The sequence below is a fragment of the Notolabrus celidotus genome, chromosome 22 (assembly GCF_009762535.1).
Source record: "Notolabrus celidotus isolate fNotCel1 chromosome 22, fNotCel1.pri, whole genome shotgun sequence".
Lineage (NCBI taxonomy): Eukaryota > Metazoa > Chordata > Actinopteri > Labriformes > Labridae > Notolabrus > Notolabrus celidotus.
Window position 1 is genome coordinate 2,782,621 of NC_048293.1, and position 21,369 is coordinate 2,803,989.

At 40.1% G+C, this 21,369-nt stretch overlaps 1 protein-coding gene across 2 annotated transcripts; it reads left to right on the plus strand.

The window, feature by feature from the left end:
* Nucleotides 1-1,751: 1,751 nt before the first annotated feature.
* coq8ab (coenzyme Q8A, genome duplicate b) lies at nucleotides 1,752-21,359 on the plus strand. 2 transcript variants are annotated; one of them, XM_034675475.1, is made up of 16 exons: nucleotides 1,752-2,038; nucleotides 2,378-2,529; nucleotides 5,629-5,687; nucleotides 5,796-5,934; nucleotides 6,065-6,131; nucleotides 10,283-10,354; nucleotides 11,640-11,765; nucleotides 14,104-14,189; nucleotides 15,847-15,987; nucleotides 16,068-16,149; nucleotides 16,268-16,361; nucleotides 18,307-18,448; nucleotides 18,666-18,773; nucleotides 18,878-18,943; nucleotides 19,762-19,848; nucleotides 20,727-21,359. In XM_034675475.1, the coding sequence occupies exons 2-16, from the start codon at nucleotides 2,395-2,397 to the stop codon at nucleotides 21,018-21,020; spliced, it is 1,698 nt and encodes a 565-aa protein (XP_034531366.1). In that variant the 5' UTR covers nucleotides 1,752-2,038; nucleotides 2,378-2,394; the 3' UTR covers nucleotides 21,021-21,359. The 2 variants fall into 2 exon arrangements, with proteins under 2 accessions (XP_034531366.1, XP_034531365.1); XM_034675474.1 differs by having other exon boundaries at nucleotides 1,753-2,038; nucleotides 5,629-5,934.
* Nucleotides 21,360-21,369: the final 10 nt, after the last annotated feature.

The window sequence follows — 21,369 nt, forward strand, 5'->3', positions numbered from 1 at the left end:
ATCATGGTTTTGGTTTTCACAAAGGATGGGACATATTTTCATCATTTCAAATGTCTGACATCAATGCATGACACAGGTATGATAATACATAATTAAAAAAGCACACTATGAAATTATACAATATTAATGCACAGCTATTTTAAATACTTGATTCTGATTGGTTAACCACTGCATTCCGAGGTCCGAGTCCTGCTCACCATATTATGTCCCATTCTTAAATAACAACTCAACTTTATTTATAAAGCACCTTTCATACATTAAAACATGCAGGCCAAAGTGTTTCACGGAATAACAGAGACAGAAAGCAACAGCAAGAGGTAGAATTATAAAAGGAATAATTATAAATAAAATACTTAAAATTAAAGGCACTATGAGGAGTTTTTCACCAGCTGAGAAACAGACTGAAACCAACACTGATGCCTCTTTATGACCTTCAAAAGCAAACAAAACCAAAATTAACAACACTGATACCTTCTCTGTTGTCATTTTAATGCCTTATACCACTCAGTGAGGGTAGGTGTCAGACCACATGATTGACATTTGACTTTAGAAACATCATTTTTTGGCTGTTTTCATGGCAAATAATCATATTGAGTGATCAATCTGGCTGTTAAAAGACAACAGGATGAGGTTTTTGTTGAAAACACTACTTTTGCATGTACAGAACAAGAGATAAGAGGTATCACTTTGTCCACAATGGGGCACCAAAATGTATATTAATCAAAAGTTCCTCACAGCAGCTTTAAGTAAAATCAATACAGTAAAATTAATACAATAAATAATAGTAGAAAGAGAAGTTAAAAATTAGGTAGCGTTAACAAGATCAGATGAATACAAGAAATAAATAGATAAGTACACAATTAAATATGATAAATAAATGTTAAAGCAATGATTAAAATAATAACAATAACAATAACAATCCACTCACTGTGCATCATGCCTTATCTCAACAGACAGTCTTTCATTATAACTTTTTTTAATTATGATAATGAAGATCCAGTTTATTTCAACCCCATGAAGGCTTGTTTTCTTTCTTTTCTTTCTTTTTTTTTGTTGACTATTTTTACGGTTGAACGTGAGATGAAATACGTTTTATATCAAAATTCTCCTCGTAAGAAGAGTTAAGCCTACTTTCTTTTTAGACTTTTATTAAGTCTCAACTTTACTTTTCATTTTTGAGTTGTATTAATAGAATACATTTCACACAAACAGAGGTCATTGACCCCAAAAACACATTATTTTTATTTTTTAAACATGTTTTACTCAGCGTCACATATATACATACATATCTCAGTTGTTGAAACATGGTCAACATTTTACAGGAATTATTTACAGTTCTGCAAACATAAAATAAAAATGTCATGTTAACATCTTCAACCACATAATGAGGAGACTATTGAAAGTAGAGGGGAATATTTGCTTCTTCTGCATCAGATATATCTGTCCATGAACACACAAGCATAGTTAACCTTTCACATACATTCACTCAATGAATGTATCTACTGACATAACCAACAGTAACCAAAGGAAGTAAAGAAGTAAACTGAGATCATATAAATCAGTCTCTTATCCTGTGTGTAGTGTAAGGTAAGCCCTGACAGGAGCCCATAGAACACTTTATTTGAATGTTGGTATGACTAACCTATTCAAGGACTTTACTCAGGAGAACTGATAAATGGTTAAAAAAGTACAAATTTCGATGTGGACTGAACGCATCATGTGTGCACTTCACGGACCGCCCTTTTCGGACACGTCAGTATTCACAGGAGGAGCGACTGACAGTCCGTGGAACCAGTGCGGAGGTTTGCTGTCACCCTGAGCTGGCGACTGGACTCTGCCTCATTGGTCCGTTTTGGGTGAACTGCCCTCCGGGGTCGCCTCAGGAGAGAATTAGCATGTCCTTCAGCGTGTCGCGCGCTGGAGTTTAGGTGTTTACATGAAATTGTGTCAAGTCAAATCAAGGTGAGGGGGGGAAACTAGAGTCGCACGATGCTCAGTGTGTGCTCACACAGCTGAAAGGACTTCTGCTGTAAAGTTGGTGAGTAGGATTCACACTTTTGTCCCTTTTTTCATGTGTCTGTTTGAGTGAAGTCATCTCTAAAAACATTTGAGTCCAAGTTGAGGGTTTCATGTTTGTTTTAAAACTTCTCAGTACATGTCTTTTTCTCATGTTTACTCTGTTATCACACAGGCAGCCATGTCAATATTGCACTTTTATCAGTATTTGATTAGGTTGTATTTCCCAAGCATGCAGTGGACATGGATTCTTGTTTTACCCCACAAGCATGGGAATAAAAACGGATGACCAGACCCCTCAGCTTAACTCTTCCATCAACCTGTTACAGAGAGCATCACCTTGTTCTCCCTGGCTCCACAGGTCTGAAAAACACCACCATGACAGGTGACACAGTGGTCTGGAGGGGTCTGACCTGGATGAAGCAGGCGGCCAGTAGAGTCCCCCCAGGTGGCCTGAATGGCACAGGGAACCAGAGGGTGGTAAACTTCCATCATGCCACCGGACCAGGGAGGGTGAGCAAGTCAGTCGTGATTTGGCAGTTAAACAGCTGCAGAGAGGGGTAGAGTTTCACAAACATGCAACCCAGATACCTTCTGTGTCTGTTTCTGCACCATCACCTCATCAACGCTACAACAATAGTGAGTTGAGAGGCAGATAGTACTGGAGTTGAAACTAATGCAGAGTTTTAAAGTCAGACTGATCTTTAACAAAAACAGCAAAATCAACAGGTTTATGCTGGGAGTTTAAAGCTCCTGTGAGGATATTTTTACTGGCTGTGAAACAGACTGGAAAAATATCCATGCTACTTTATGACTTCAAGAAGCAAACAAGACCATCAGCGTCAAGATGGGCTGTTTTTAAGTAGTTATTTATGATGTCTGAAACCGCTACACCAGGTAGGTGTCATTGAAGTGTAATTTACTTACCTTTGCCACATTTCCCACAGCAAAGATCCTCAATGATTTATACATTTGACTATAAAAATATCAGGATGAGATTTAAAAAATGTATGGGAAAAAGTCAGCATAGATAAGAGGTAACACTTTGTCCACAGGGGGCGCCAAAAATGACACAATCTGAAAATTCCTCACAGGAGCTTTAAACTTCAGAAAAATTCCTAACAAAGGTTTTTCCCCTTTTTAATTGTTTTTGTTTGTTAGCTGTTGAAATAAAAAGCCTCATCCTGTTATCCAACATTTCAGCTCCCACAGATTTTCGAATTTGCAACTTGACACGTTGACATTTTTAGATTTCAGTGAAAAGACGAAGATTTAGCTGAAATAATAAAAGGCTTGAAGAGTTGAAACTGTTTTGAAACACTTTTCTTTTACTCTTTTCTTTTATGTTTCATCTTCATAAATCATATTTTCTGTAACTGATTGCTGCTTCTGAAACAGGAAACTCTTTTTTGAACTTATTCACACAGTCTGTTAGCCTCAGGTTGGGTACATCTCGCTCCATTTGAGAGAGATTTCCATCTGACCTGATTCAGGGCAGGCCATTACAACTTCAGTATCTAAAAAGACTTAAGGTTCATTAAGATGACTGGAGGCAGTTGATGCAGTTTCAAAACAACCCAGACAGCTGCTGCTGGAGCGAGTTTTTCTAAACCCATGATGATTTCTTGATATCAGACAAACTGGGGTGTAGTTCATACAAGTGTTAAGTTTTAGCTAATAGATCATACCATGCCTAACATTTGTGTGTTACGTCAAAGCTTAATGAATTGGATGTTTGAACTGCCTACCTAGCCTAGCATCGTACCATGGAATCACATGATTCATTTCTCTGATTGGTTGAAGGGCCTTGAAAACGCTCCTTGGTAATTAGAAATTGGGATCCATGTTGACACCCATAGCACACGCCAGCTACTTTATTTTCCCAGAATTCAATTCTGGACAAGCTAAAAGATAGATTTGTGAAAAGATTATTAAAAACCTTTAATAATGGATTAACTGTCAGGCATTTATTTAAAGATCGGTGGCTACACACTATGACACCATGCCAGTGGTACAAAAATCTCCATACCCTCAGTGTTCTTACACCTAAAACAAATGTAATGTAATGGGTTACTAAATGGGCTTTAGGGGCTTTGTAGGTTTATTTATTAATTATTTAAAGGTGACATATCATGCAAAATGGACTTTTTAATGGTTCTCTACCTGAAATATGTTTCCCTGGCATGTCTACAAACCCCCCAAGAATGAAAAAAATCCATTCTGCCCCTGTTCTGATTTCTCCACCTTTCTGTAAATGTGTGTGAAACGAGCCGTTTCAGACTTCAGTGTTTTTGTTACGTCACAACAATATCCGGTCTGTCACGGAGTCAGAGCTCGGAGCTTGTTCAGCCCATAGACTGTATAAAATAATACTGAATCCCCGCTCCGTTTTTCATTCCCTGCACACATGTGCTAACAAGGAGCTTAGGAGGGAGGCATGCTAGTTGTAGGCTGTCTTAATAAACACAAAGGTCGGTTTTACTCCCCACGTCTGCAGATTTGAAGATCTAGTGGATGATTTTTATTTATCATGGATAAGTGCTAGCGCTAGTTAGCATAGCTACATAGCTACATGTCGTAGCTGTAGCTGTGTACCAAGACACACGTCTACATACTGACAAATAAAACAACAAGAAACAGAATCTGTGACCAATCCTTCAGAAAGGTCCCGCTGCCTTTCTGGTAGATGTCGGTTTTACTCCCCACATCTGCAGATTTGAAGATCTAGTGGATGATCTCTATTTTTCACGGAGCAGTGCTAGCGCTAGTTAGCATAGCTACATAGCTACATGTTCGTCGCTGTGTACCATTACACACGTCTACATACTGATAAATAAAACAACAAGAAACACTAAATCTGTGACCAATCATTCAGAAAGGTCCTGCTGCAGGCGCCTCTCTGTCAGGATCAGATTCTGGATCAGATTCAGAGGGTTGAAGTAACGCTATCTGTGAGCAGCCGTGTATATTCAGCCAACATGTAAACATTAGATCAACGTGCTGGAGAGCCGAGGGCACATCCACTTCCTGAGGGGGCGTGGTCAGAGAGAAAACAGAGTGTTCTGAAGAGGACTGAAGAAGAGGGTTTTTCAGGCAGACCAAAATCTGATTTCAAAGTGTTTTTTTGACCATAAACTTTAAAGACATGTTTTGGGGACCTCTTAGACCAATATATATTGATGAAAAAAGCGTGATATGTCACCTTTAAAGTCTAGCTGTTTTGCCTTTTTTCCAATATGCTAGGCCCACTTAAAGTTATATATATTTTTGGGCAGTTTTGCCTTTAAATGGACAGGACAGCTGAAGAGCGACGGGAAATGTGAGGAGCAGAGAGTGGACATGCAGTAAATGGTCAAGGCTGGAATCAAACCTATGACCTCTGTGACGAGGGCTACAGCTTCTAAATATGGGGCACGTGCTCAGACTGCTAGGCCAACAACGACCCATGCTAGGCTAATTTAAACAGCTTATTGTATCTTCACGTTATCAGCAGGCTTGAAAGTCATATTGATCTCCTCCTCTAATTACAGAATGAAAGCATATTTCCCATAATTTGAAACTATTCCTTTGACTACCACACTCATATGATTCTCTGTTGTATTTTCCACCTAGGAGATGTTCAACAGACAGCAAAACGTCTGCGTCGGAGCCACATCAGCACAGATTCACAGGTATTCCACTCTGGGAGCTTGTTTCAGTACCTGTTTCATTGGAGGTGTAAACGGAGGACAGAGCACGTGCAATACAGGAACCAACACTAAACGTCTGAAGTACCACAGGAGCTGGTCGAGCCAGCTGCTCTGTGGACACGCTCGGTTATTTAACCAGGACAACTCCACAGCCGGACGACTCACTTCAGAGGACATCGAGAAAGAAGGAAACGCCAAGAAGACAGAAGTCAAGCAACATAAGCAAGTGGTAACCTGTCTCACTCATTTTACTATCAATATTCCATTAGTATCCATCAGATCTTCTTTTAGAGATCATCTTTTTAATGTGGATTACGTACGTCTTTTGTCCTTTGAGTTGAGTCTTTTTTGTTTTTCAGCTCAGCGACAGAGCCAGAGAGAGAAAGGTTCCCGTCACAAGGATAGGAAGGCTGGTGAATTTTGGAAGTAAGTTGTGTATGAACCATAGGTTGTATAAAATATGGACAACATGACAGTTTCCCTGAAAGTGAAGCCAAAAGATTTAGAACTCCCCCCTACTGACTGGCTGCAGTACTCAAGTTTTTCCTCTAATCTGCACCGTGTTGATTCAGAGCGTCTCGGAAAGTTGCTCATAAATGTTATCATGGTTGTGAGGAAATGTCACGCTCTTTCCTTCCTAAAACATGAAGGCACCAGAAAAAAAAATGGGACTTTTTGTTTTTGGATCTATAGCAGCCACAATGTAGCTGTCTGTGCTCTCCACTTCACTGATGACCCCTTTGTAAAGAAAGGCCGGTACAAGCTGGATTTGTGTCTCAACTGTTACTGAGACCAGGGGCTTCTCCATCTATAAAGACCTTCCATAGAGGCTCAGAAACATAAGCTGCAAGTAACATTAGAACAGCAGGCTATATAACAACAGCTAACAGCTGATAGCTATAAGGGGGCGCTGACGACTAGCCTTAGACGTTTGTATTTTAAAGCTATAACTTTTGTGTCGTTTCAAAGCTGACAATCACTCGAAAAGCAGCCAAAACAAAGTGTTGAAGCTGAAATGAGTATTTTGATTGTTGGAGCTATTTGTTTATTTTTTGTATTTAGTTGTTTATTTAGTTTGGAATTAATAAGTAGTATTAGTTGTTAGATTTATCTAAACTTTTCTTTTTATAACTTATTTAAGTTAGATTTATGGGGTTATATTTTTTACTAGTCATTTGTTTAGTATATTTAGATCTTTTGTATGTTTAGTATTTCTTTTGTTTGTTTTTGTTTGTTTGGTAATTAGGAACTGTGGGCACTGGAGGTTATTTAGGTAGGTAGGTGGCAGAAGGCCGGCATGCACCTGGGTGGGCCTATGGTTTTTTACCAGAGCAAGAGAGGCAGCAGGAGCTGTGATTTTCTTTGTTCCTTTTTGTTTGCTTGCTTGCCATCAAAAATAAACCATTGGAAACCGCTGAACTTCTGCATGGACATTAGACTTCTTTTGCCTGTGTACATCACATCCCCACGGTGCATCAGTGACCCTTTGATTAAGTTTAGTTAAAGTTTGAGTTTGATACTTTAATTATTCTTTGAGTTTTTTATGACAAATGGCCACTACATTGATGGATGCCAGTTTAAGATAAATTAGCTTTTTTAAACTCTAAATCATGCAAAGCCACTCTTCAGGTGTACCAGACTGACATTATGAAAGCTGCAAAAGAGAGTAATAGGTCTCCTTTAAAGGATGTGTTTTGATTAGCCGATGTAGTCCCGTTAAATATTTTGAGTAGCACATGTAGAGGGCATCTGACCCTCAGTGACTCCAGCACAGTGCTCTGGATCTATTGTTGAATGAGTATGCAGAGACCAGTTGCTCTAAGGGCCTCCTGGTCTCACTTTCTCACTTTGTTGTGCTGTATTTTTTCGGAGTTAGTAAGTCGTGTTTGCATTCAGCGCCTGTCACTGAAACTCACCGTGTGTTTCCTTTAGGCTCAAAAAATGTGTTGAAATAATTTCCTTCCTCATAAAATATTTGCAAATCAGATTTTTTAAGGGTTTTTTGACCAACACTGTTTACATCCATGTGCACTTCTTCTTCCCTTCCTCTGCTGTTGCATTGTGTCAAACAAGAGAGAGACCAATGCTTAACACCTCTAACTTGATAGTGTTTGGTCTTTCTTAAAACAGAGGGATACTTTCAAGGTGACATATCACGCTTTTTTCATCAATATATATTGGTCTAAGAGGTCCCCAAAACATGTCTTTAAAGTTTATGCTCAAAAAAACACTTTGAAATCAGATTTTGGTCTGCCTGAAAAGCCCTCTTCTTCAGTCCTCCTCAGAACAGTCTGTTTTCTCTCTGACCACGCCCCCTCAGGAAGTGGATGTGCCTCGGCTGTCCAGCACGTTAATCTAATGTTTACATGTTGGCTGAATATACACGGCTGCTCAGAGATCACGTTACTTCAACCCTCTGAATCTGATCCAGAATCTGATCCTGACGGAGAGGCGCCTGCAGCAGGACCTTTCTGAAGGATTGGTCACAGATTTAGTGTTTCTTATTGTTTTATTTATCAGTATGTAGACGTGTGTCTTGGTACACAGCTACGAACATGTAGCTATGTGGCTATGCTAACTAGCGCTAGCACTTATCCATGATAAATAAAAATCATCCACTAGATCTTCAAATCTGCAGACGTGGGGAGTAAAACCGACCTCTACCAGAAAGGCAGCAGGACCTTTCTGAAGGATTGGTCACAGATTCTGTGTTTCTTGTTGTTTTATTTGTCAGTATGTCGACGTGTGTCTTGGTACACAGCTACAGCTACAGCTACGAACATGTAGCTATGTGGCTATGCTAATTAGCGCTAGCACTTATCCATGATAAATAAAAATCATCCACTAGATCTTCAAAGGGAATGAAAAACGGAGGAGGGATTCAGTATTATTTTATACAGTCTATGGGCTGAACAAGCTCCGAGCTCTGACTCCGTGACAGACCGGATATTGTTGTGACGTAACAAAAACACTGAAGTCTGAAACGGCTGGTTTCACACACATTTACAGAAAGGTGGAGAAATCAGAACAGGGGCAGAATGGATTTTTTTCATTCTCGGGGGGTTTGTAGACATGCCAGGGAAACATATTTCAGGTAGAGAACCATTAAAAAGTCAATTTTGCATGATATGTCACCTTTAAGATGGTCAGGACAAGTGTTCTGTGCTAGAGCTGCAGATATAACTTAATGTCTAGCATGTTTGTTCTTTTAATACATCTAACAAATTGAAAATATTATATTGACACTGTATTTGCACAGCCAACTTCCAACTGTCTTAAGAGAAGTTGTGCAAACACGTTTTGCAAATGACATTGGCAGCATCGATACTTCCTCCAGAGCAGCAAGGACTCATGAGGACTGTCAAACAGCTCTGCAGGCTGTCCGTTGTGCAGAGTTTCTGTAATGAGATATGACTTTTATGTGATTTAATGGCATGTAGTCAGCACATTTCATATGCATTTAGTATGAATTGTGTTGTCTAGTGTTACAAGAGGAGTGGTTATTTCATTTCTCCTCTTTCTGTCTGTACGTGGAGGAGTTTCAGCGTCAGGTTTAATTTTAGGATTATGCAGAGAGGGTTTGCATTGATGACCTCGGTCAGTTTGTTTGCTCGGTGGAGGAAATGCTGACGTGCTCCTGCACAGGACTGAAGTTACAGAGTATCAATAGCTGAGAAAATGTTGCAGGGTCCTGCTGGAGATTTGAGTTAATAGAAAACATGTTGTTAAATCGCAGCCTTGTCTTCATCAAAGGTCAGCATGCTTACTCTAGTATCGGGTCTAACTCAGAGACTCTTTCTCTCATCGCTTTAATTTCTCCCTGGACTCTCACAGGATCTCAGTGTTGTGCTTGAAAATAAGATCCACCTCTGATTACTGACTGATTTTATCACATCTATTTTTATAAAGCTGTTGTTATTGATGTTGTCAGATGCAGAGTAAGACACTGATAAATTACACTGATAAATTACAAGACTGATAATGTCTGCTTTATTAGTGCACCACTACACTCACAGAAAATTAAGTTTGCAAATGATTTATACATTTTCTGTTGTAGAATAATACAGAAATATAGCAATTTGCCAAAATGTTGATTTCAGATTATTTCTTACACGAGAGGTCATATACAGTGATGCATTTATGCTGTGGGCTTGTGTAGGAGCCTATATCATCTATTTGACATACTGTAGTGTGTAAAGCTCATGTGAGAGTGTCTTCATGGATTATAAAACAGACAACAATCAACACCGATGCTTTTTGACAACCAACAAACGCAGACGACACCATCAGCATGAATAGTGACTAAACATATTAAATTATTTTTACTGTCTGAAGCTGCTGCTGGAGGGTAGGTGTCAGACAAAGTGCCAAAGTTACATTTTACAAGGTAAAGGTTCACGATGAGTGATCATAAAGCAGAATGGGGGCGGCAGTTTGGCTCAGTTGTTGAATCCCCCATAAACACAGGCTGTTGTCCTGAAAGCAGGCGGCCCAGGTTCAAATCCAAACTACTGTTCTTAGACTCCATCTCTTGTTTGTTTTTTAAATCATTTTAATCTATTTCATTTACTTTGCAGGTCTGGCGGTTGGACTCGGCTTTGGGGCGATCGCAGAAGTAGCCAAGAAGAGTTTAAAACCTCAACAACAAGGTGAGCAGAGGAAGAATTTTATTTCAAGAGTTTAAAACAACCCCTTATAAAACACTTTTTCACCAGAAATATTTCCAGGGAGTAACAATTTTGATTTGACTCTCTCCTGAAAGAGTTTTATTGTTTAGTTAAGTTTAGAAAACTTGAATGTCCTCCAAGAGGCAATTTGTGGTACAGCACAGCTTTAAAAAACACAACAGCATGAAAGGTACACCAGACACACAACAAAACAATCCAAACAACCCGTAGTAGCTGTTACACAGTAGTAGTCAGTGCTAGCCCAATGTGAACAACAATCACAGTTTAAATACAAATACATAAAACAACATTGGTTGTAGACAGCCTTAATTAGATCACTGGTGCATCTTATTTAATTGAGTTGTTGCCATGGGAATGAATGAGTTTTTAGCATGATTTTTTCTTATCTTTGGTTATCTATACCTCCAGCCAGAAAGGAGAATGTGACTCACACATGAACAAAACAGGATTAGCAGAAAGATAAGAGGTTCACTTTGTCCACAGGGGGCGCCAAAATCAGCACAATCAGAAAGTTCCTCAATGGGGCTTTAAAAAGAGTTTATTTAAGACTACAGAGAGTAAGAAAAGGGCTTGTATCATGGACAGTGTGATCAGCCACACTAATTTACTTTTTATCTATCCAATTGAGAAATAAAGAAGCACAGACATGTCAGCTTTAAGGCTGAATTTTGTGGATCAAGATCATTTTGATTCAAATCGTCTAATATCTCCATAAAGAGGTTCAGCTCATTGATCAGAAACATTTTCTACTACAGAGAGAAGAAATGGATTTATTGGGATAAACCCCTTGAGATGTATAATCTCGTTTTAGAGGGGGTCTAACACACCCTGAGATATTCAAGGGTAAAGTACACTGAGGTGAGGTTTATAGAACAATCTACACAGGCAGATTCATAGAGAAATATAAACCACACTGTGAAAGGATAGGGTTAAAACAAACGTCTAACACAAGCTCAAACAGTAGGATATAAAACAAGACCTTTTAATTATATGCATGCATTCAAGTGTGTGGCATTAGTCATTTCAAATGATGAGACAGATCGTGATGAAGTTTGATCAAATGATTTCTGAGCTTTTATGATTCATTTGAATGTTTTCAGAGTCAGAGAATACACTATATTCTGTCAAACAGTAGGACTGTGTTGAAGTACTGCAGTAGATAAATATCAGAAATAAAAGCAGCATCATTCAAATCCCCTGCTGAAGAACAGTATCCCCTGTACTGAATGACACGTTTGTCTTTCAGGTGATAAAAAGTCCGTCCTGAACTCCAGCGCCTTCCTCTCTGAAGCCAACGCCGAAAGAATTGTCCGGACGCTTTGCAAAGTCCGAGGTGCTGCGCTCAAACTCGGACAGATGCTCAGCATTCAAGGTGAAGTGTCATCAAAAAGCGTGCTCTGATTGTATTCATCGTATGTGTAGAAAGTCTTCTTCTATGACAGAATATAAGCACATGAGAACGGCACACCCACTGCTGATGCACGTTCTGGACAGTAAATCCACTTTGTGTCAGTGTGTAAATAAAGGTTCAGCTTTCATCGAACACAAACAGTAAACTGATCCTCCATCTTCCCAAAAAGTCTTCATCATGTTTTGGAGTCCGACTCGCTGGCAGACAAACAGAACTCCTTCACCATCAGGGAAATGTCATCACTTAAAATAAACCTTGGGCCAGCTGCACACAATAAGTGCCATTCCTGTCGAGCTATTGAAGGCAGTCGAGGCTAAAGTGACAGCGTGGCCTGTTCACTTTAAACAGCACACTCACCGTACAGTCATGTTGTGCTCTTAGACATTCACAGCACAGGCTGTACCTCTTGTTTTATCATTACTACAGACTTTGATGAAACCGACATGCCGCCCAGCACCACTTGTCGTGCTTTCAGAACCCTCAGGGATTTTCCATTTCATTTTATCAACTCATTTCCTCTTTCGGTCAAAGACAGTGAACTGAAGAAATGTACTGTACGAGTGACAATAACAACAACCAGGAGTTATTCAACTCAGGAAGAAATGTTCTGATATTTTCAGATATTCTTTTGAACTTGTTCAGCTGTAGGTCATAATCATCAGTACTGAAATAGAAACATCTCTGTTAATGAGGAGGGTCAGAGGACACTTTTTGAAACTGCTTTTGATATGTGTTTTCTCAGTCTCCATTAGAAGCTGTTTGCAGGGTATTAAAGCTGGGGTTGGTAATCAGATTTAGATACACTTTTTGTCATACTGGTTAAAATGATCTTTATGTCCTGATGGTAATCATTACATGATGTGGTCCTAAAAAAGAGTGAAAAAAAGCTGCTATCTACAGCCGGAGTAAACCTGGGAAAACACCAACCAAACACCGTTTTTTGGCTCCCTAAATTTTAAACCAATCAAATCCCGTCCAGCCGTTCTGCCCTCCTCCTGCGCGTACATTTTCCCGGCGTGCACTCCTCCGAGTCCCCGTCTCCTGCCTCTACTTCCCCTGACTCTACTGACTGCCCCTCTCACTCGTCCTCGGGCCTGTCCCCTCTGACCTGATGAGGTGCTTTGCTCAGGACTGTAGTCCGGATCAGAGTCTAAAAAGCTCTCACCAACAAGCAGAATAATTAATGACGTTCAGTAAGTCCTACAGAAAATATATATTTATTGTAGCGTCCGTCCGGACGCTGTAGTGATGACGAGCCGATTGGTGAACACGTTGAGCTTTAATAACCGGTCACTGTCGGCCATGATCACGCCAACCAACAAAACAACAATCAATGTTTGAATGAATGAAGAACTTCTCCTCTTGTCTCTCCTCTCTCCTACTCACACACTCTACACCTCTCCTGATGCCTTCACTGACCGTCAACACTGTAGGAATTAAGAACATCTACACTGAACACGTTTAACAAACAGTAGAGCTGTTACAGTATTATATATGTGTTATAACTTTTCTCCTGATATCATGTCACCAGTACAACTGGATAATGCTAGCATGACAGTTGTGAGTACTAACAGCAGCCATGTTTGTTTGTGTTTTTAACTTTCACTATGAGAATGTTTTGGTGAGGACCGGTTTTGAATCAGTCACCATCATATGGTCGAGAATCAGCGGCGCTCGTGCATGTGAGCGGGGGGGCGTCGTTTTGGAGGAGCTCCGAGGGAGGAGGGGAGGGGTTAGACGGAGTCATGAGGAAAAGCTACATTCAAATTCATGCTGGTTTTCCGAGACTACCAACCCTAGCTTTAATTAAGTCGCTTGATCTCCGTCAGCAGATGGTGCAGAGCTCAACAGTTAATCCTTGCACTAACAAGTCACTTAATAGACCGATGCTTGTTTTAACTGCTGAAAGAGGACGTTTTTTAAACATGGGGTGGTTAGATGCATTTTTACAGCAGCATCACCTTTCAGAATAAAAGAAAAGAGTTTCCAGATGTTCATGTGATACCAATGTAAGCACAGAAAAGCTACCAAAAGAGCCTTTTCCATGTGTTTTACAAACACATGTATTCACGTTAATGCCTTTTTCTATGTTTATTCTATTAATGAATGAAGAGAGTTTTGATTTGTTTTGGGGATAGTAAAATTCCTGTTTTTTTCCTGAGTTTTTTAGTGAATTATGTTTCTGAAAAACAAATGCTGAACTTAAGACTCATTCCCAAGAGACCCTGTTTTAAAGACTGCATGCCTAGCAGTTTCCTCACATGATTTTCACTTTTCCATCTTTCTTTTTTCTCCTTAGATGACGCCTTCATTAACCCTCAGTTGGCCAAAATCTTCGAGCGAGTTCGACAGAGTGCAGACTTCATGCCTCCTAAGCAGATGATGGTAGAGTACAGAGTTTTAAAAAGAGATGTCTAAATTAATCAAATCAGCAGAGTCCATACATACAGGTACTACTCAGGAAATTAGAATATCCTGAAAAAGTGCATCGATTCTGTAACTCAACTTTAAAGGTGAAATGTACATATTATATGGACAAACAGTATGCAAATCAATATATTTCAAGCTTTTATTTGTTTTGATTTTGCTGATTAGGACTTGCAGCTTCAGAAAACCTCAAATTTAAAAACTCAGAAAATTAGTATATTGCTTGAAATCAATAAAAAAAAGGATTTTAAATACAAAAATGTCAGGCCTCTGAAAGTAAAATCTTGCATCTGTACTTAGTACTTGGTTGGGGCCCCTTTTGCACGAATGACTGCCTTAATCCGGCGTGGCATGGATGCTACCAGCTTGTGGCATATCTCAGGTGTTATGGAAGACCAACGTGCTTCAATCGCGGCCTTGAGCTCTTCTTTATTGTTTGGTCTCTTCACGTTCAGCTTTCTCTTGGCAATGCCCCACAGATTTTCTATGGGCTTCAGGTCAGGTGAGTTTGCGGGCCAATCAAGCACAGTAATCCCATGGTTGTTGAACCAGGATTTTGTACTTTTGGCAGTGTGGGCAGGTGCCAAGTCCTGCTGGAAGATGAAGTCCGCAGCCCCATAAAGCTGATCCGCTGAAGCAAGCATGAAGTGCTCTAAAATGTCCTGGTAGACCGCTGCGTTTATGCTGGACTTGATAAAGCACAGAGGACCAACACCAGCAGCTGACATGGATCCCCAAGTCATCACAGACTGGGGAAACTTAACACTGGACTTCATGCATCTTCTATTGTGCGCCTCTCCGGTCTTCCTCCAGACTCTGGGATCTTTGTTGCCAAATGAGATGGAAAACTTGCTCTCATCAGAAAAGAGGACTTTGGACCACTGGGGAACAGTCCAGTCTTTCTTTTCTCTAGCCCAGCTAAGGCTCCTCTGGCGTTGCTTGCTCGTGAGGAGCGGCTTGACAAGAGGAATTCGACATTTGAAGCCCATGTCGAGCATCCGCCTCATGTCGTTTCTCTTGAAGCAGCAACTCCAGCCTGAGTCCACTCCTTATGAAGTTCCCCCACACTTTTGAATGGCCCTTTCCTGACCATCTTCTGCAGGCTGCGGTCATCCCTCCAGCTTGTACACCGTTTTCTTCCACACTTCTGCCTTCCACTTAACTGTCCATTAATGTGCTTTGAGACAGCACTCTGAGAACACCCAGCTTCTTTTGCTATCACTTTTTGTGTCTTACCCACCTTGTGCAGGGAGTCAATGAGGGTTTTCTGCACATCCAAACAAGACACAGACTTTTTAAAGGCTCAGGACCCTTTTGCAGGTGTTTTGGATTACTTACCTGATTAGTGTGTGACACTTTGAGCCTACAATACTGAAGCTTTTCACAGTATTCTAATTTTCTGAGTTTTTGGGTTTGAGGTTTTAATAAGCTGTAAATCCTAATCAGCAAAAAATTACAACAAAGAAATGCTTGAGATATCTCACTTTGCATGTAATGAGTCTATAAAATGTATTGGTTTCACCTTTTATGTTGAGTTGCCTGAATAAAACAACTTTTACACGATATTCTAATTTTCCGAGTAGTACCTGTAAGTCGGTTTCTCTCCTCTCTGTAGAAAGCAATCAGCAGCGACCTCGGCCCAAACTGGAGGGACAAACTGGAGTACTTTGAGGACAAGCCGTTTGCAGCAGCATCCATCGGTCAGGTGCATCTAGCCAGAATGAAGGACGGCAGAGAGGTGGCCATGAAGATCCAGGTAATAAAACACAGAAATCAAACACACAACCATGAGAAAATACCAAAAAGGAAATGTTGCAATCACATGTGTTATTTCAGTATCCTGGAGTTGCCAAGAGCATCGACAGTGACGTGAATAATATCATGACTGCTCTGAGCTTGAGCAACGCGCTGCCTGAAGGTAACATTGTTTGAAAGTGATTTATCAGGTTTATGATAGCAGCAGCTTTTTAGTCAACAGACTTCAGCACACAGGCGCCATGATTCTCATCTGTTTAACGTATGCCCACCTTTCACAGGTCTGTTTCCTGAGCACCTCATAGAGGTCATGAGTCGTGAGCTGGCGCTGGAGTGTGATTACATAAGAGAGGCCAAATGTGCTAAAAAATTCCAGTAAGTTGTTCTTTCTTATTCTTGCAACACATCCTGACGTCTGGTGGGTTTGGTTAGAATATGCCCAACATCATGTGTCATGCTACCAAACTATCATTTTTTATTTGTGTTCATCTTAAGGTTTTAAACGAGGGCAGTTTTTCTTTTGACTTAGCTAAAAAATATTAAGCTGTGAGCAGCAAATATTTTAAAGGATACAATGACAGTTTTCTAAAAAAGTAGCCAGAGAAAAAGGAAAAAGAAAGTATCATCATTTTGTGTTTGAGAACTTTGGTTTGTTACTCTCTGTCGAGGGAATCTCATCTGATATTTAATGGAAATGTTAACCCTCCTGTTATGTTGTGGGTCAAATTGACCTTTTTTAAAGTTCAATTTTTTAAAAACTTTTTAAAATATTTTTTCGTGATGAAACTTCTTCTGCTCGGCTTAATTAGCGTAAACAACATATAAAATGAAAATGGCTTATTTCACACATTTGCACCCCCCCTGCATGTTCATATTACATAGATACTGGTTGCGGGTCAATTTGACCCTGCAGTCAAAGTGGAGGCTAAAAGAGGTGAAGTGTCAAATACTAAATGTTTCTTTGTAACTGTGTTCATGAAAAACAAGTGAATTATTATTGAACCATGATCTGTGTGAATTAAAGAACATGATTGCACTAAATATTGATTTAAACAGTTAGTAATGGAGTTAATAATAAGATTTAAAAGATGTTTATTGTGATTTATTTGGGGTTCTGACACTTTTGGATAATTGAATATGCCCCGGGTCAAGTTGACCCAGAAACATTATTGCTGTCCCTGAGAAACAAACAAAACAGGAGGGTTAAGCTAAAGCTAGCAGCTTTTTACCCTTGCTTATCCTAGCATGAAGACTGGATGCAGGGAAACACAAGTTTAACATTATGCATAATGATAGTCTAAAAGACTGATTCTCCCGTCGGTAGGAGAAATAATCTGTAAGCCCAGTAACCCGTTAGCTTAGCCTAGCTTAACATAAAGACTGGATGCAGACAAACTGCTAGCTTGACATTGTAAGATTATCTTTGTGTGGTTCCTGTCAGATGACTGACACCACTCTAATGTCTCAAGGATGAATATTTAGTGTATGCCAATCGGTTAGCTTAGTTTTGCTTAACTTAGCTTAGTTTAGCAAAAAGTCTGGGAACATGTTAGCTAACCTGGCTGTGTCCTGTAAAAACTAAGAACACCAAGTTGTTAACATGATATTTCCTGTTTTTTAAGCTTAACTAAAGCCAACTGTGATTTTTCTTATTTGCTACCCAAATAACTGTACACATTAGGCAAAGTTTTTGCATTTGGCAGAATCAAATGCTAAGTTTAGCAGCTGTTGGATGTGTTATATGTACCCTATAGATGTGAGAGTGGTATCATTTTCTTGTATTAATCTTAAGAAGAAGAAGAAACATACTTTATTAATCTCCATGGGGGAAATTCAATTTTTCCACTCATGTCATTTTTTGGTCATGCTACACACACAGTTTGGTATATACATACAATTTTATGAACAAACATGCAAGGGACATACACTTAGGGAGAGATGTCAGAGTGAGAATGTTGGCATCAACCAGCGCACCCTGAGCGGTTGGAGGTTCGGTGCCTTGCTCAAGGGCACTTCGGCAGTGCCCACGCAAGTGAACCAGCACCACTTGCCAAACTTTGTCCATGCTGGGACTCGAACCAGCGACCCTCCGATTCACAAGCCAAATCCCTACGGACTGAGCTGCTACCGCCTCAAAAGAAAGAAAGAGAATGGTCTTAGTTTCCCAAATGTCAATCAAAGTCTGTCCAGCACTTCAGCTGTCACATTAACAATAGTTATGTTCTCCTGTGCACCAGAATAGTCTCTTTGTTGTTGACACTTTCTCACAGTTATGTGGGTCAGGTCCAGGTGTCTTTTAACTTTGTTGTTTGTGCTTCAGAGAGCTGCTGAAGGATCACCCGTACTTCTACGTACCCGATGTGATTGACGAGCTGAGCAGCCCGCACGTCCTCACCACAGCGCTGGTGCCCGGTTTCCCTCTGGACCAGGCCACTGACCTCAGCCAGGAGCTCAGGAATGAGGTATGACGACCGTGAACCTGCGGGACAGTTTACACCTGTGTCCTGCCAACGCGCCGCTCGCATTGTGGTTTTTGAAGGTCTCTGCACTTGGCCCGTGATGCTTCCAGAGTCATGTCAGCACATCGCAGAGCTTCACTGTCACTGCACACAGTACATCATCTTAAAATAACACACAATGAGCTGTTTTCATTTTCTCTATCTCATTTCTTCCTGCTAGATTTGTGAGCAGATTTTGATCTTGTGCCTGAGAGAGCTCTTTGAGTTCAGATACATGCAGACTGATCCAAACTGGTCCAACTTCTTCTTTGATCCACAAGCTCACAAGGTCTGCTCCTCAATAGCTCTACACATGCACTGATATTTTTTATAATTATTCTGTAAGTGTGCTGTTATATATCATTTCACTGACATTTGTTTTTGAATCTTCAGGTGGCACTGTTGGATTTCGGGGCTACTCGAGGATTCGATAAGAGCTTCACAGACATCTACATTGAGGTGAGAGGATGTAGAAAATACAGTTTCATCCAGTTTATTGTTATATAATAGCACATTTTTATTTCAACATACCAAATTATTCAGGTTTAACAATCTTTTTTTATTATGTTTCATCATGACAAGGCCTTTGTTGTTATAACTCCAGATGAATCCAGACAGTGAGTTAAGAGAGAGAGTACAGTCTACATGTTTTCATTTAAATTTTACTTAATGTTTGGGATTTTACAGCTGAGGGTATTTGCACAACAACATATAGATTTTTTAAAGAAGGAATAATGGACAGAAAGAAGATAAAAGATGTCCTTGTAACATGAAGACTTTGATGGTAAAACATGAGGGTGTGCTTTAAAAAGTATTGTTATGGTGTCTGCAGAGGCCAAGCCAAAGCTTTAAGCCACTGAGGCTCTGCACCTGGAATACCTATCTGACACGCTGGAGTTACCATGCTTGATGAATTAAAGTCCAAGTCATATTTGCCAGTTTAACTCTGGGTCTGTTTATCTTCGTGATATGAGCTCCAAAGTGTCCAAAACATGACATTTCACAGACGAACATACACACATAACTTCTGCAGCACCCTGCAGCACCATGCTGCTTCAGTGGTCAAAAACTGTTTAACCTTCCGGGCGGAACACCTGACCACACAACAAAGGTTCCTACCTTAAATAGACAATGACCCTGTACGACCTTAAGTACGGACACAGGTCACACACACACATTCATTCATGATCTGCCTTTACAGTGGCAGTAACAAAATGACAGTTATGGATTAAATGGTTAGAGCTTTTTCACATGGACACTTCTATTTCTCCTATCAGGTTATTAATTCAGCTTCAAATAAGAACAGAGAAGGTGTTCTGCAGAAATCCAGAGAAATGAATTTTCTCACAGGATACGAGTCAAAGGTAAGAAACACAAAACTCTTTCTGATAATCTAGAGTTGACAGTACTGAAACCGGCTGCAGAAATGTCACATATCACTTAAAACGTAGGATCTGCTGTCTGTGAGCACATCAGTCTACCAGTTAAAATCATTTATCATTCAGCAATATCCATCCATCATCTATATCACTCATCCTGTTTGGGGGAGCTGGAGCCTACCCCAGCTGTCTCGCCCTGAACAAGTAGCCGGCCTATCACAGGGCCATTTAGAGTGACACTGTTTGAAGAAGCCAGAGTACTCAGAGGGAGAACACCCAAACTCCACACAGAAAGGCCTGCGCAGTGATTCCAATCAGCAGCCTTCCTGCTTTGGCAACATTAAAACCAGAAATAAAGTTGTCCATACTCATATTGACCTCTACTGGTGATCAGGAGGAACTGCAACAACTTGGTTTTGAATTAACTATAGCTTTTGATTCCTGAACACAAAGGAAACGCATCACAGAAGGAAATCTTTAAAATATAAAAACTAGAGTTTGTAGTTGTAGTTGTTAAAGTAATATTTATTATAAAACTTGATTTGATTACTTTATAATGTGTGCTTATTAAAGCTAAAACCACACAAAACTGAAAATTGAACGTCAATGAGATTAAAGTTTGTGATTATAAAAAGCATGAATATATTACTTAGTATATAATTGGATTTCTTGGATTTGCAGAGCCAGGCTAGTCGTATACCTCCGTTCTCAGTCTTACTGCTAAGCTAGGCTCACCATCATCATAGATAACTATCAGCTATCAGACATGTCTATCATCTTAGCTAGATATAGATGTTTCATTTCCCTACATGTAGAACCTTTGCTTCAGAGCCTGTGAACTGAGTGTTATTTCCTGACCTCAGGCGATGGAGAACGCCCACGTGGATGCTGTGATGATCCTTGGCGAGGCCTTCTCCTCTGAGGAGCCCTTTAACTTTGGCTCTCAGAGCACCACCGAGCGGATCCACAGCCTCATCCCTGTGATGCTGAGAGAGCGACTCACGCCGCCACCTGAGGAGACGTACTCCCTCCATCGTAAGATGGGCGGCTCCTTCCTCATCTGCTCCAAACTCAAAGCTCAAATATCTTGCAAGAAGATGTTCCAGGAGGCCTATACAAATTACTGGAAGGATGGAGGCCCAGAGACCACAAACTGAAGCTAAATATTTCCATAAAGGTTGCTAAACCAGAGTTTTCTGGCTTTCTTACCCCAAACGTTCTCACCTTGGAGGATCATTTTGTGCAACCTGGGCCAGAAAATGTCTGTATGTCAAAAACATTCACATATCTGTGTGCTTTTTATTCCATCACTCATTGTGAACAGGACTTACATCCAGACTAAAACAAACTAATGTCTGAAGATAACATGTAACTATTGTTTAAATGAATATATGATGCTTATTGTGCAGCCTAATAATGCGTCTGTATGTTTTGAAGAGCTGTATTTCTTCTGACCAGGACTGTCAGTTGAAATAAATTAACTCTGACTGTCACAAGAGATTTGTA

Excerpts from the sequence above, each read along its gene's own strand:
- coq8ab (XM_034675474.1), top strand. The coding sequence starts at position 2,395 with ATGACAGGTGACACAGTGGTCTGGAGGGGTCTGACCTGGATGAAGCAG. Across the intron at positions 2,530-5,628 it reads ATGCCACCGGACCAGGGAGG|GAGATGTTCAACAGACAGCA; the intron begins GTGAGCAAGTCA and ends TTTTCCACCTAG. Across the intron at positions 19,849-20,726 it reads TCACAGGATACGAGTCAAAG|GCGATGGAGAACGCCCACGT; the intron begins GTAAGAAACACA and ends TCCTGACCTCAG.